The sequence below is a fragment of the Lethenteron reissneri genome, chromosome 34 (assembly GCF_015708825.2).
Source record: "Lethenteron reissneri isolate LAM-NWPU_2019-01 chromosome 34, ASM1570882v1, whole genome shotgun sequence".
Taxonomy (NCBI): domain Eukaryota; kingdom Metazoa; phylum Chordata; class Hyperoartia; order Petromyzontiformes; family Petromyzontidae; genus Lethenteron; species Lethenteron reissneri.
Genome location: NC_083812.1, coordinates 5,065,651 through 5,082,204, shown reverse-complemented (window position 1 = coordinate 5,082,204; position 16,554 = coordinate 5,065,651). Strand labels below are relative to the sequence as shown.

The 16,554-nt window shown below is 43.2% G+C and overlaps 1 protein-coding gene across 2 annotated transcripts; it reads right to left on the bottom strand.

Moving 5' to 3' along the window:
- Positions 1–906: 906 nt before the first annotated feature.
- DCTN4 (dynactin subunit 4) lies at positions 907–13,130 on the bottom strand. 2 transcript variants are annotated; one of them, XM_061565065.1, is made up of 14 exons: positions 12,964–13,130; positions 10,989–11,059; positions 10,627–10,805; positions 9,650–9,693; positions 9,387–9,494; positions 8,512–8,532; positions 8,155–8,228; positions 7,929–8,041; positions 7,398–7,507; positions 5,404–5,477; positions 5,236–5,290; positions 4,328–4,435; positions 3,365–3,462; positions 907–2,493 (listed from the first exon to the last, which is right to left on the bottom strand). In XM_061565065.1, the coding sequence occupies exons 1-14, from the start codon at positions 13,096–13,098 to the stop codon at positions 2,271–2,273; spliced, it is 1,413 nt and encodes a 470-aa protein (XP_061421049.1). In that variant the 5' UTR covers positions 13,099–13,130; the 3' UTR covers positions 907–2,270. The 2 variants fall into 2 exon arrangements, with proteins under 2 accessions (XP_061421049.1, XP_061421050.1); XM_061565066.1 differs by lacking the exon at positions 8,512–8,532.
- Positions 13,131–16,554: the final 3,424 nt, after the last annotated feature.

Sequence of the window (16,554 nt, the reverse complement as noted above, 5' to 3'; positions counted from 1 at the left end):
ATCCAAAAGGGGTGAAGCGGTGGCAGTTGTTAGTGCACTGCCCATTAAACCACGTGACCCGATTTCGATTTTCTGCCATGGCTACAACACCAGTGGCCAGTGATATCCTAGTCGGGCCTGGGCCTCCTGACTTCACCAACTGACACAGGCCCTCCGGGGTCAAACATCAACAAATTAAGATTAAACATCAAGTTCTCCACGGTCGACACGACATGAATCATCCAGCAGTGTATTAAAAAGGGGCTAAAAATTCTAACCCTATAAGCGTCAGTCGAGGCCAAAACACTAAACTCAATCCTGAAAAGTCCCCCTTTTTATCAGGGGGTGTTCCAGCAATACATACAACGTACAATGAACATTAAACCCATATATATCCCCTTTTATAAATGAGATGAATGCCATCGTAGATATATTTAATGTTTGTATAGATGGAATTGATCACTTTTGGAAAAACTGTTGTGCCACTTTTCCAGGAAGCCCAGAACGAGGGTGACCTCTATTCGTTCATCCGCCACGACATGCTCATATCTTCTTTAGTCAACCCGAGCCGATTGCGATTTGGACAAAAATACTTCACAGCCTGGCTTAAATTTCCATAATTCAGGTCAAGGGGATCTACTTCACAAAACATACCAAATATTTCATAAATAGGAATCTCTAATTTTAGATTTAACATTTAATCTTGCCTGCAATGTAGTGTTAATCTTTAGCTCGAAATTGGCATCATTACTTGAGAAATTTGGAGAATCGTATAAACGCCACATTTCACCCAAGTCAAGTTGACCGTCAACTCGAATGGGCATGCCAAACTCGAGGGGGCTGTCCCTGGAAAACTATGTTTTTCTTAACTCATCCTCTTTCTGTTTGCCACTGCAACACTATTTCAAGACTTCAAATACACAACTGTTGAGCTCATGCTTTTATTATGCATTTTAAACAAAACCGCATTGACGCCCCGCTGTGCACAGAGCTCGCTGCATCCATGCTTTGGTGTGAACCGCTCAGTGCTCGCACTTATATAATACTCAACTTATTTTAATGCCTAAATTGTACTTTTTTGTGTCAACTCAATCCATTGGGGAAATTTACATTTAACTGTTTAACATAAGTTAATGTTTGTACTGCTGCTTCATATATAATCAGAGGCTTATGCATGTTAGTAAGTGCCTCATTAAATAGCTTATGTTTTGTGGGCATTTATGGTGTGGTTCAAGTTTTAATAGCAACTATACTTGTACGGCTGATTGCTTAGACCGTTCATTTAAGTGGCCCCTCCATTGGACCATTATCAAGCATTGATCCGTTATTAAAGTCACAGCATAATAACCAAAGGTACAATGCATCACTTTTCCATAATTTACAGTTATCTTCGAAACCGATCTTCACCGCTTACTACTCAGCATAATCATTGGCTAATCACAATGTGTAACGCGGGGTGTTCTATGTCGGTGTAATATCTTCTTAATTGACAAGTTTATAAACCGTGTAATATGTGAAGAGAAATCATAACTGTGGTGAAATATAGATCGCAATTGTTAACACGAGTAGGGTCATTTTGAATTGTCATTACTTGGGAAAGACGTGGCATGCGCTCGCCTACTCTAGTACATTGTCACAAAGAAGATCTTCAACAGTCACTGTATAGCAGCGATTAGCAAACAACACAGATGTAAAAGGAACCACATTATATGCTAATAAATTGCAAATGAAGTGCATGATCCAAGCTTAAAAAAACTATTTTGTTTTGCACAACTTAAATTAGGTAAACATTACACTGTTTAACACCGATACAAATGGTATTCCACCATGCTGTCTTTGCCCACCAAAAACAATTACATGTTTACGGTAATTTATCGTTCTGCTAAGGTCTGCTGACTTAAAATAAGGTGTTGCACTTTCAAAATGGTGCTCCATAGACTGCAAACAAGGAAAACTCGTAAAATAATCGATTGACCAACCCGCAAAATTGAGAAACACCTCACCTAAACGAGACTTCTCAGCTCACCAATGCTGCTTTCTGGATAACTATTCGTGTCGTACTTATTAAGGTGCATCTCAGAAGCTGCTTTGCACCAAATTGTCACCACAACTTTTAGAGGTTGGTGGGGAGGCATCTGCTGCTGATGCCAGCCTCCTCAAACATTTATAACCAGTGCTAGAAGAGCTCAGAACTCGACTCTGAAGTCGCCGGAGGAAGCAAGCCGGCCGCATGGGCAAAGACCACTACTCTAGAACACACGATCCAGCTCCGGGGGTGGGCGCGAGAGGGATCACGGCTGAGCAAGTGGCCCCAGGTTGAGCTCCACGTGGTGTGTGAGCCACACGGGCTCACTGGCGCGCTCCACTTCGCCCTCCACGGGCTTGAGCAGCGTGGGCGCCGGGTTGCGGAAGTCGTGGCGGAGCTTGAAGGCGACGCGCACGTCGCCGCTCTCGAACAGCGGCGTGACGCGCACAAACAGGCCCAGCTTGTTGGCCTTGCGGAACACCACCACGCTGTGGGTCGGGGAGGGTCAGGTGGCCACGCACGATCAAAAGAAAACGCACGTGTGTGTGTGTGTGGGGAGCAGTAGTGTAGTGGGTAGCCACCAGTGACGATTATCTGAACCGGTCATGGGCCTCCCCTAGGTCGACTAGGCCTCAAATGAATAAGCTGGTGCGGTGTGTAAACATCGCCACTGGGGGAGGCAAAGGTGGCCGGGTGTGGAGTTGGCCACCCACCCCCTCGTGTGCGGTGACGTCTTCGTAGGTGCTCGCTAACAGCACTTTCCCATAACAATCTGTTCAAGGTTTACGGGGGATCTTTCTCTTTCTATATATATACAAAAAATTAGATGTTTGAAAAAACAAGGAAACTATTCCGGACGGCTTGGGACATTCCCCCCAATAATCTTAGGATCTTAAGCATTTTAAATATGGTCTGCTGTGACTTATGCATAAAGAATTCACATTTAAAATATACCAACATGCAGTATCGCCCGTAAATGTACACATGTGCACATCCACAACACGTGTGCATTTACACAACGCTCGTGTTAAATCAAAAGCTCAAATATACATATATATGCACATATACAATGTAGTGATGTGTACACACAAGGTGGAAATAGTGTTAAATACGGTGGGAAAAGGTGGCGTGTTGCAGGGGGAATGTAAAAGACGATTGGGGCGACCAAAGGCAGGAAGTTCAGGCGAAAGGAACGATATTGTCTACCAATCAACACAGGTGGTACACGCCAACGCAGAGACCAACGATGATGCAACAAGTATCCCAAGTATTGTGAGACAAGCAGGCAATATTCCACCCTTTAGTTGCATAAAATGAGTAAGTGAATCACATTAAAACCGACTGGCACTGGGCACCTACTCGGGGTCGTCTTTAAAATCCTGGGGGTCGGCGAGGTCATCGTACTCTGCAGCGGCGTCGCGAGGGGACAGCACCAGCTCCCCCTGGGGAAGCGTCGCCTGGAAACGCAAAGCTCAGCTCTGTAACCTGCTCCCCCCACTCCCCCCCCCCGAATGGAAGCCAGCTCGCGCACACCACAGACGGTCGTGAAACGTACACCTATTTGTTTGGACGATTAGTCACGCAATGGCTTATTGATTTCTAAATGAAAATGAAAACTCGTTTGCTCAAGATAAATTCGCTGCATTTGCAACCAAAGATTAAACAAAAATTGAGACGCATGCGGTTTGTTCAACAACAACAAATTTCAGGTTGAATTAAATGTGGCAACCACAAATTTTTTTTACACGCAACACAATACCAAAAAAGCAACCGAGCTAAAATAATGACAATTCATTGGATTGTCCAAGGGGTGAATAATTATACACCCATCAAATAAGGTTGTTACTCTCATAATATAAAACGAAACCAATTTGTTAAATGTAATGTCGATCATAATTTCTGGACACATTCAAATGTATAATTAGCCAGCTATGTACATAAACTGCAGCTTAGTACCCACACAGCTTATGTATATTTGTAGTGTATGAAAAAAGATGTTCTTGTCTTAATACCCACTGAGGACATTATCTTGTCCACATGATAATAGCCAGGAGGCCATTAACAGACCTCAAACTCAAAAATTCTCAGCACCGAGTCCGCCTAGGCTTACAATAGCACCTGCGCCAAATGGTATTTATAGTGACACACAGAACTGAATGTGCAACGAATCATTGGCTCGAATTGATATACGTATATAAAACAGGTTTTCGTACTAAAGCTCTTATGTCGTGTGACCCATTCATGTACAACCGGAGGATGTGACCGCGTTACCAAGCGAACACGAGCAATTATAACGAACACGGAGTTTTGTTAAGGACGTACCTTGGCGGTGCTGAACAGGTCACACGTGTCCCCCTCGGGGCAGGACAGGAGGGTGACGTGAGTGATGTTCTCCACGGGGTTAGTGAGCGTCAGCAGCACCTGGCTCTCCTGAAATGAAACGACTTAAGGTAAGTAACGCAGTCCACGGTATCATATTGAGAAATATCATCATCGGCCACGATCAATCTGTGACTGGATTGAGGTCTCCTCAAGCCATCGCCATTTCTCACGGTCTTGTGATGTAGACTAGCCGTAGTCTCAAGCCGCACCTTACCATAATAATAAAAGTGAGCCGGTCCTAGCCCATCCCCCTCCCCTCAACCAGTATATATACGGGGTAGTATCCCTTGGAATCTCTCATTTACTTGATGCAGCAAGCGTGCTGTGACGGTTCCTCCTGAAGACGGAAGCTTGAGTTGCCTCCGAAACGTCGTGATTTTTATTTTATTTTTCATTTTACTTTTATTAATTTAGATTTTTTTACCTACGTGACTTTGCCGAAAAAAACCTAAGAATATGAATACTTGCAGTCACGAAAGCTTCAAATCTAGAATGTAACATTCTGTCTGGCTCATGCGTACAAGCCAATTTCATTACTCTATGCACAGGGTGGAAGTCCTCTCAGGTATGTTGCTTCCTTTGGCTGCCAAACCATCGTAATTCCATCTGACGATGTATCCTGGCTCAGACTCACTTGTATACTCTGTGAAATGCATTGTGCAAGCTACCATATTGAGTCTTTTCAATGATTATGTTCACTTCATGGAGGGCAATACATGCTATTACCCCTTACTATATACACACTCAAGTGATATTTGTCAAATACATAATTTAACAGGAAGTACGGAAACCGTGTTTTGAACAGACAATGTTATTACCGTGCAGTGTTAACCGAGCTAAAAGGATACCTTTCGACAGCGCAATTTGGGTAAGGACATGATGCGAATTTCAGGCACGTAGAACCTGCAACAAATGAAGACAATACAAATTAAGTGGGAACTCTCGCCTAGTACACACGGCATCTATAAAACGAGACGATGAATTGTATTTGCATACGAGCTGCATGCATTACTCACATGGCTACCAGCTGGATTTTAAACTTGACGGAGGTGGGGTTGAACTCTGGCTTGCTCAGGTTGTGTTCACACTTCTGCAGCGCAAGTATGAGAGCGCAAGTATGAGAGTGCAAGTATGAGAGTGCAAGTATGAGAGCGCAAGTATGAGAGCGCAAGTATGAGAGTGCAAGTATGAGAGCGCAAGTATGAGAGTGCAAGTATGAGAGTGCAAGTATGAGAGCGCAAGTATGAGAGTGCAAGTATGAGAGCGCAAGTATGAGAGTGCAAGTATGAGAGTGCAAGTATGAGAGCGCAAGTATGAGAGTGCAAGTATGAGAGTGCAAGTATGAGAGTGCAAGTATGAGAGTGCAAGTATGAGAGCGCAAGTATGAGAGCGCAAGTATGAGAGTGCAAGTATGAGAGCGCAAGTATGAGAGTGCAAGTATGAGAGTGCAAGTATGAGAGTGCAAGTATGAGAGTGCAAGTATGAGAGCGCAAGTATGAGAGTGCAAGTATGAGAGCGCAAGTATGAGAGCGCAAGTATGAGAGTGCAAGTATGAGAGCGCAAGTATGAGAGTGCAAGTATGAGAGTGCAAGTATGAGAGTGCAAGTATGAGAGCGCAAGTATGAGAGTGCAAGTATGAGAGTGCAAGTATGAGAGCGCAAGTATGAGAGTGCAAGTATGAGAGCGCAAGTATGAGAGTGCAAGTATGAGAGTGCAAGTATGAGAGCGCAAGTATGAGAGCGCAAGTATGAGAGCGCAAGTATGAGAGTGCAAGTATGAGAGCGCAAGTATGAGAGTGCAAGTATGAGAGCGCAAGTATGAGAGTGCAAGTATGAGAGTGCAAGTATGAGAGTGCAAGTATGAGAGTGCAAGTATGAGAGTGCAAGTATGAGAGTGCAAGTATGAGAGTGCAAGTATGAGAGTGCAAGTATGAGAGTGCAAGTATGAGAGCGCAAGTATGAGAGTGCAAGTATGAGAGTGCAAGTATGAGAGTGCAAGTATGAGAGTGCAAGTATGAGAGTGCAAGTATGAGAGTGCAAGTATGAGAGTGCAAGTATGAGAGCGCAAGTATGAGAGCGCAAGTATGAGAGTGCAAGTATGAGAGTGCAAGTATGAGAGTGCAAGTATGAGAGTGCAAGTATGAGAGTGCAAGTATGAGAGTGCAAGTATGAGAGTGCAAGTATGAGAGTGCAAGTATGAGAGTGCAAGTATGAGAGTGCAAGTATGAGAGTGCAAGTATGAGAGCGCAAGTATGAGAGTGCAAGTATGAGAGCGCAAGTATGAGAGTGCAAGTATGAGAGTGCAAGTATGAGAGTGCAAGTATGAGAGCGCAAGTATGAGAGTGCAAGTATGAGAGCGCAAGTATGAGAGTGCAAGTATGAGAGCGCAAGTATGAGAGTGCAAGTATGAGAGCGCAAGTATGAGAGCGCAAGTATGAGAGCGCAAGTATGAGAGTGCAAGTATGAGAGCGCAAGTATGAGAGCGCAAGTATGAGAGCGCAAGTATGAGAGTGCAAGTATGAGAGCGCAAGTATGAGAGAATGCCAAGTGGTTAGCGTGCTCATTTGGTGAGGACAAAACATGCGGAGGCAGTAACCATATTTGTACAATGAAAAGTGGTATAACCATGTTCTGAATTTCGATTTAAAGCTTTCGTGACTGCAGGGATTCATCTTCTTGGTTCTTTCGGTAAAGTCACGTAGAAGGGAAGTAATAAAATAATAAAAATAAAACATAATAAAATTATTCTCACGACGTTTCGGCCACAACGCAAGTAGCCGTCCTCAGGTGAAAACCAGGTCTGTCGAGAGACAGACCTGGTTACTTGCGTTGTGGCCGAAACGTCGTGAGAATAATTTAATTGTTTTATTTTTATTATTTTATTACTTCCCTTCTACGTGACTTTACCGAAAGAACCAAGAAGATGAACATGTTCTGAAGCTTGAAGACCTCAGTTCTTGTCTTACATTTACTTTTGCCATAGGAGGTGAAAATAAGAAAAAGGCAATCACCCGACAACGGAGGGAGCGCTTGATAAGCAGGTGCTTGTGCCGAGGGTGGAGTTGAGAGGTGCTGTCCTGCTGAAACTCTGGCTGCATCAGGCGCTGTGGCAGGGTTGTCACTGCAAGGAAAAGGTCCCTTAAACATTACAGGAAAAAAACAAAGGCTGAACACATATTATTGGTTCTTTCGGTAAAGTCACGTAGATGGGAAATAATAAAATAATATTTTTGTATTCTTTTATTATTTCCCTTCTACATGACTTTACCGAAAGAACCAAGAATATGAATCCCTGCAGTCACGAAAGCTTTCAATCAAAAAGGCTGAACACGTATACTGTTTAGCCCAAATTCTTAAAAAGGAAAAGCAAAACGATGAACAATTGTTTATCAGGTTCTACCACTTCAAGCGATTCAGAAGAATACCCTGTAGATGAAAAGCAAAACTCTCAAAGAGTCCGTAAACTGGAAATGCATTAATCGTGCTTATTTTGAATGTCATCAATTCTTACAGGCTACACGTCCCATAGCCTTCACACTCACCATCCACAAGGTTGAGTGGCGCTGTGTAGTAATCTTCCGGCAAAGGTTCGATTTCCTCCACAGTAACAGCCGCTTCAATTTTTATATCCTTTTGGTCGTCTCCTTCCTTAAGCCTAACCACAAAATATTGAGAGTTAATACGTTCAACAAAAAAGTAGAACGCGGAAATTTGCGAGACGTAAGAATCGGGAAGATTGGAATGGGCAGCAGGAAAATGGCTACTTACATGAGCCCAGCGATTCCTGATTGAGGGTTAATGCCTCCTTGTTTTTTCAGCTTTGCCGCCAACCCATACTTTTCCTATAGAAAAAAAACCGAATTAGTCTGTAAATAACAAAAGTTGAAGACTCAACACTTTAATACAAATGTATTTTAAAGCATGTTTCCGTAAAGCATTATATCGAGGTGTTTATAGTGCGGTTTGTTAAGATTCCATTGCCACATGCGATGTGTATCAAAGTGCCATAATGTTCTTAAAATGTTAGGGGTTAAGCAGCACGTGAGTCCATGCAATAGTCTAAAGACTTGGTAAGGAATATTGAGATGTTAGTAAAGAGACACTTGTGTTAAACTTGGTACTCACCACACTGTGCATGGAATGCATCTGCAAGTCCCATGTGCATAAAAAAGGGAATTGTGTTTGAAATGCTGGAGCCCACCACCATTTGCTTACAGTACAGCCTTTTTACCCATTTGAGGCACACATCAAACATACCTCTATAAAATACATGAGGTTTGCAACAAGTATTTACGTGATAAACATACAATATTTTACACCATCTCTCGTACTGTATAATTGCACTCACAATATGATTGCACTCACAATATATATACTTGTACATTGTACAATTATATTTTGTAAATACACCAAATTAGGTATATGCATTTAGTTGCCTATGTAAACAGGGTATGCGTGGGTCGACATGACATGCCCACTGCTAATAATTTAGCAGTTGGAAAAGTTGATAAATGAATCAGATGAGATACACAGACTATATACAACCATATTTCAATTCCAAGGCCACATTACCTGGGTTAAAATCGATTACTTTGTACAGGGAGGTAAAGTAAAACAAGTCTTGCTATGGCAACACAATATAAATGGTTAAACCCAATGAAGGCTTTACAATATAATTTTGAGCTGGCAATGGTGGCACACATCTGTAATTTAGCAGTTTGGAGGCTAGGTTTAGTGTATGATGTAGCTTTGTGAATCTGTCAAACCTGCTGGGCTGTGAGATGGCCAGGATATGTGTGGACTTGAACCCTACCTATCATCTAACCCAGTTTTCTACCATGTAGAAACCACAATTAAAAATGAATTGTCCAAACATCCCACTACATTACTGTTCGGAAAAAAAGGCTACAGACAGTAAGGTTTGCTAGAAGAATACACGATCATCACACACCGCCTATTGCACACCTACTATATATTTACAAGCTTGCATATTTACTCACAGAGAAAGCGAGGGGTAGATAGTTGCGGCGTCGCACCAACTTCTTGCGGTCTCTCTCCAGCTTCTCCTTCTGAGCCAAATGGCGGTAATACTCCAGCAGCTTGTTAATCTGGTGGGGAAACAAACAACCTCGAATATGTAACAAAAGAAAAGAAATACATGTTCATCTACCGTTACATGCAACTGTGCTCTAAGTGTTTGGTGTGATTTATACCACTGTACATTTCTGTCAACAAATACAATATTAGAGATATGATACTTTACCCTTGGTGCGTGAGGGTTTTCTGGTTCTTGCCAACCTCCGCTTGCTGTAAACGGACAAAGAATGGCGAGACAGGCTTAAGAGTTTTAACGTACAAATAAATTACATTTTTCAAGATTTTTGTTTCTAAAATCAATAGGATAAAGTACACAAAGATGTAGGCATCATTTCAAAAATGTTATGCTTCTTACAAAAGTACCTAATGTTTTAAAATAAATGCATTTATGACACGGCATGAGAAAAAATATACGTAATAAATCTCATTTAGCTAAAAGAGGAGTAATTTATGCCACACCGACAGCAGTGGAATGTTAACAATTCCGCTTTGAAAAATAGTTGGTAACGTAACGTCCATGAATTAAAATAGATTTTCATTGAAGGATGATTGCAAAAAATCGACGCTTCTCAAGGATAAGCAGTCACTACTGCCCCCTCGTGACGCAAACAGCCATTGCATGCAGTAAGTCTTGGTAGTTAAATTAGATTTTTTAAAATAAACAGCAAACAAGGACGCACCTAAGATTTCCCCCTCATTGATGTCAAGTAATAAAAATACATTTATTTTTAAGAAGTGAAACTCGTACTCTTTGGGTACAAAACTAAATAACCCTGCGGGAAGTGTAATTCGAAACTAACGGTTAACTCCATTTCCTGTAGGCTTGACAAAGTCTACCTTTTTACATCAATGCATGCATGAATCATTTGTTTTACCATTAGTAAAATGAAAACAACTGGTCAACATTTTTAAAAACGCATGCGCACTTGAAGCTGTCAATTCCAAGATTCAGTAAATGATAAAGGAGAAATAAGCTACACTTAAAATATTCCATAAAATTACAGCCACCCCTAATAAAAAAAAAACGTAACGTGAAAACAATGCATGGGTAAAAAAAAATGCCAGTGGGATGTAAGAAAGAAACAATTTCCATTTTGAAAAATGATTCCAGAGGTAAATGAGGGCAGGTACATCTCCACACACCAACAGCCTTGTCCGGCATGGCAGCATCACGCGAGGTCCAGTGGCAGAAGCCACACGCCAGGTAGTAAGCTTTCTTGCTGACCATCTTTCCCGGATCATCCGGGTTGGGCACGGGAATGTTGGTGGCACGTGTGGACAGCGTGTGCGAGCAGCACGGGCAGTCTGAGCAGTTGGCGCATCTAGAAAATGGTGAAAACAAGGAATCACAGTTGTTTGTCGAAGTTGGACGTTTCTTGGGACATGTAATGTTAATATACAGCTTTAACACAACACACTGTTGTGATGACATGGCATTCAGATCAGATGCCGAGTTAATTACACGCAAGTTATTTCAAACGCAAGAAAGCCATGTGTTGCAGCACCTGTTTTTTTTCAGCTTGGCTTCAGCTGAAGGCATGTTTTCCAAACAGCTCGGACAATAATGAGAGTCCACCTATAGAAAGCAACAAAACGACAAACAAAAACACTTTTTTGTACAGTATTCTAACAAAATGACCCATTGCTTTCTGTCGAAATAAAATTAACATACGAGACTGCACATTGTGGCAACAATAATAATGACTAATTTTACATGTAAGCTTTTACGACCAATATTCTGATAGATAACTAGATTATTTTAGGTCAGACCATGTATGTATAATGCCAATTTTCAGCTAATACCATCTGCCACCCAACAGAGCCAATCAATTCATAATCAACGTTTTTGGGTTTAGATCGCGTTTATTTATAAATGTGTCGTAACCCTCCACCACCCGACACGGCCAATCAGTAAAAATGTGTCACGTTGACAAAGACAAATAGTTCACTGTCTTTGTCAACGTGGCACATTTTTACTGATTGGCCGTGTCGGGTGGTGGAGGGTTACGACACATTTATAAATAAACGCGATCTAAACCCAAAAACGTTGATTATGAATAACATTGGTCGCGAAAGCCTACGTGTTAAAGAGCCAATCAACTCAAGTTGTCACGTGGGCAAAGATGTGAATTGATTAGAAGTTTTGTAAAAACCGGAATGTTGAAATGCAAGCAATCTTTTATTAATTTACATGTATTACATTTATACAATTCTATACAATTCCACAAAGAACGTGGTAAAGGTTTAACCTTTTATGAAAATGATAATGCAAATACTGCCCTTCCGGACAATAGCATAAACGTCAAAGCTGTAAATGGCGTGTCAATTACATCAAATCATGTTATTTAATACATGGTGGGACATGTCATCTTATCTATGCTTCACTTAGTGTTACAACTCTTATCAGGAGTGCGCAGATTCCACACTTAGGAGCACATAATAAGCTGTAAAAAAAACACAATCACGAAAGGCTGTCAAGTTGTAGAGCATTTCCTATCTGTGCCACGGTTTCCCAAGAACTAGCGGCAGAGAATTAGGTGAACTAATGTGCAAATAAGAGACTATAGCCTTAACAGACTGTTGGGACAAGTGCTGTTATCGAGTTCCTATGAAGGCCGGCACGACACACGTGGGTGGCCAGCAGCACCACGCCCGGCCACCTTTGTCTCCCCAGTGGCGATGTTTACACACCACCCCAGACACTCATTTGAGGTTGAGTCTACCTCAAGAAGGCCCAGGACCGGTTCAGATAATCGTTTCTTGTGTTGGCCGTGAGCGGGAATCGAACTGGGTGCTGCAGGTTCGTAGCGCGCTAACCGCTGCACCACCGCGCCCCACATGAGAGAATACGATCAGTGAATGACGTTCACGACTGGGCCTGTCACTCTCACGACGTGGGCATTGGATACCCAAAGAGTAGTCGATGCATTCGTACATTTCCCTGTCTGCCCTGTAGAATCAATCTGCAGCTTAAATTCTGATTTAAAACTTTCGTGACTGCAGGGATTCATATTCTTGGTTCTTTTATTATTATTATTATTTTATTATTGTACGTGACTTTACCGAAGGAACCAAGAATATGAATCTGCAGCTTGTTAACAAAAAGAGAAAGGATATCTTAAAGTAAACCGCTTCACTTTTCCAAGCCCCGAGATGCGATCGTGTGAGAACCGCTGAGACGCGGCGTTCTAAAACCACATTACATTGTATTGTCTAACAACGCATGCTACTCCTGTCACCGCCAAATCGTGATATGTAACCACTCAGTTACAATACAAACTACGTATCACGTAGAGTAGTAAACTAACATCGATTTAAATACAAATAAACGACCCCGGTGGGCGTCACCGGTATCGCCTAGCGCAGTCCGCGGGCCGGGAGGCGTCTTACCCGGTAGGACCTTGTAGGCCGCATAGGGCGGGGGGGGGGGGAGTCGTGAATGTAAACAATGATGACAACGGCTGCGAGTCCTCGGCTTACCTCGTGGGAGACGCATTCTAGCGACCTGAGCTCGTAGCAGTGGCGGCAGAAGTAGAGCTGCGAGAGCGGCGCCCTGATCCTCTTCACCCCGTCCACCAGGTACACGACTCGCTCGGGCTGAAGCAGGGACGCCATCTTCTGCGAGCGTGATGACGTCACCGCGCAACGGAATCGCGGTGACGTCATCACGCTTGGAGAGAGATGAGGGGGGGGAGACAGTGACGCCACCACGTTCGGGGATAGGTGACGTCATCACGCTTGGGGAGAGATGAGGGCGGGGGGAGACGGTGACACCACCACGTTCGGGGATAGGTGACGTCATCACGCTTGGGGAGAGATGAGGGCGGGGGGAGACGGTGACGCCACCACGCTCGGGGAGAGGTGACGTCATCACGCTCGAAGAGGTGACGTCACCACGCTCGCGGGGGGGGAGTAACGCCACCACGCTCGAGAATACGTGACGTCATCACGTACTGGGAGATGTTGACGTCACCACGCTCAGAGAGAAGTGACGTCACCACGCTCGGGGGGGGGGGGGGGCGGAGTAACGCCACCACGTTCGGGGAGATGTGACATCATCACGTACTGGGAATGACGTCACCACGCTCGTAGAGAGGTGACGTCACAATGCTCAGAGGCAGGCGACGTCACCAGGCTTGGAGAGAGGCCCGGCCTGAATCTTGGGAGTTCAAAAGAACTCGCAAACAAAGAGCTTGTGAAAGACCAAACGCAGACGGTCCCCCCTTGGATTTCATCTTCCACGAAGCTCGTGGTCCACCCCAAACAGCATCCACCGCACAAGCCGTGGCAGCAGATGCGGATTCCTGATGCACAGACAATGGAAAATTAAAAACTCCCCAGTAGTGGTGCGACTGTGGTCATCCAGAGCTAAGGCCGTAACAACGAGCGAAGACACCAATGTCATCCGACACCACACACACGGAAGGAGACATCGCAGCGACGATATACCACTAACTACTCCGCTGTCTTGTGACACGGTTACAAACACATAAAAAAGACATGGTCACATTTTTTTCGGAGGCCCTTTAGTTTTCGTAGGCCCTAGGCACAGTGGCCTCCTGTGGCCTGTTGGATAATACGGTCCTGCCTTCTGCTGCCCCACAAAACCCATCCATAGCTCTCAACCCATACGGTTCTTGTACAGGAAAATTGAGTTTGCAGATCCATACGTCGTACAGCCGTTTCAATACGGGCAAAACATTGTTTTTGTCTATTTGTTTGTGTTTATCCCTTGTGATGGGACTTTGTAGAATGACCGTTGAGATTTTTAAGTGGCACGGGGTGACCAATGATGTCTGAATTGGTCTGCGATAAGGTAGGGCACTGATAAGGAGCTGACAGGTATGAAAACCCCCTCCACCAACTCGCACTGACCACTTAGAAACAAGTATAACCCGTAAAAACAAAGTTTTTCACTATAAATCCTTTATATGCGTGGCGGCTAGAGTCCTCTCGTCCTCTGGCTTGAGATGGCTGCCACCTATGGGTCAGATGATTGCATTGCACCATTAAGCAATTGGTAATTAAATATAATATTTTTGTCCTAAAAAGTGTACAATTTTGGAAAAAAAATTTCACGAACATTAATTGTCACGCACAACGAGTCTGTGTGGAAAATGTCAGCTCGATTGGATCACGAGAAGTGGGTTAAAAAACGACCGAAAGATTTGCATGGTCCTAAGCAAGCAAGTGAACTTAATATAAAAGATTTTTAAATGGCCGGAATTAGATATACTTTTGCGAGATGTACTTACATACTTTTTTGCGTGTGCTTTGTTTACCTTTCCTATGCTTTGTTTGCACTCCAATCGGTTTTTTGTATAGTAACGTTCTGACCCCACCCCAACTGGACATCTGTGACAATGAGCTTTGTAGCTCGTCGGATTTCTGCAGGATAAATAAAGACTCTGATTGGTGTTTTGGGGAAGTATAATAAAACCAACTCCACCGCCGAAAATGTAATGGGAGGTTCTTCATTAAGCAGTAGATTGACAAAGGGCTGAAGTTTGTTCATTCTTAATAACTGGTGTGATGGCAATGTATTATTATGCATATTTCTCAAAATCTTAAATTCATTTTCACAATCATTGTTAAACTACATTGCATTATGGGCTGACTTGCTTTTATATTTAAAACTAGTTTTTGCCTAATCTAAATGGAAACTTGCCTCTCATGTTTTGACGACGTATGCCAGCCGACACATAACCGCAGTGTCGTTTACAAAATCATAACCCAGCAGTGTCGGAATCTGGAAAATGCTTAACAAATCTCATCGATGCTACAAAACGACTGAGTGCAGGAGCATTGCTATAAACACACGACTACAAGCGGAAGTGAATAATTCCTTTGTTTATTGCCGGAAAATAATTGTAATTAGATTGCATTGCACAAAGCGCCCGTGCAGGAAATGCCTTCTGCTTGGAAAACAGTCAAGTGGCGGAAACCAAAGGCCCCCCCCCCGCCCCCCGTTGCTATCGTGATAGGGTGAGCCTGCGGACAAATACTTGGACCCAAAGGGCCATCGCGGTATTTAATATTCACAATCCACTTGGGTTCAGAAAGATCACTTTCAGCTTGGGAGCCCCCACCCCACCACCACAAACAAGCGTCAGAATAGGAATCAGAATATTTATACCGGAAGGAAAAATCCGATGAGCTATGCAGCTCTTTTTCACATATGTTCAGTAGAGGCGGGTAAGAACGTTTCAACAACAAACAATACAAAAACATGATAGCAGTGCAAATACAAGAAAGGTAAACAAATCACCCAAACGCAAAGAAAACTAAACCATCCCCATCCTAGCAGGGAAAGCCCACTGAGGTATTAGCTGATTTTTTAGAAGCGAATGATAGCTCAACAAAGTGTCTTATCATTTGGACATTTATCGCAGCAAAATAATCTAAATAATCTCAATGCATGCATCCAAAATGTAAATGATTCACAACCCTTTTGTTCAATCGACTCATGGATGGTCTCACTCCCACACCATGTCAGTGGTAGAGGTTGTTTGAGCATACTTCACCACGCTGGTCAGTGTGGGTTGGACCGGTTTCAAAATATCACTCACCACTGATGTTAACCCTGACGAGGAATTTAACTCTGGTCGCCAGGTTCATAACGCAGTGCGTTCACCACTCAAACCTAACTCCAGGCAACGGATTGTTTTATCTATTTATTTATTAATTTTATAAGATCAACACACATAATTCCCTTTATTGATCCAAAGAAAGCTTCAACGAGTTATTTAAAAAAGATCCTGCATAGAGGTTGTTTAGCCAATTCCAATAATTAGTGTTTGGCATATGGGAGGAAAGTGGTGAACCCAGAGGAAATGCTTGCATACCAGGAGATAACATCTTAGCACCACATAGATAGACTAAGTGGTCCATTTGCTGTAAAGCCGTAACCTGGCCATCTCGCAGTCAAAGCCTAAAACCCCCAGTATTGCCGGGTAGTCTTCCATAAAAGTGTAATGACAGTATGCCGTCTAGTGGCCATGGTTGTTAACTACGGGTGTGGGTGCAGCATAGGACGATACACACGCGAGCGACCACAATTGGGGCATAACT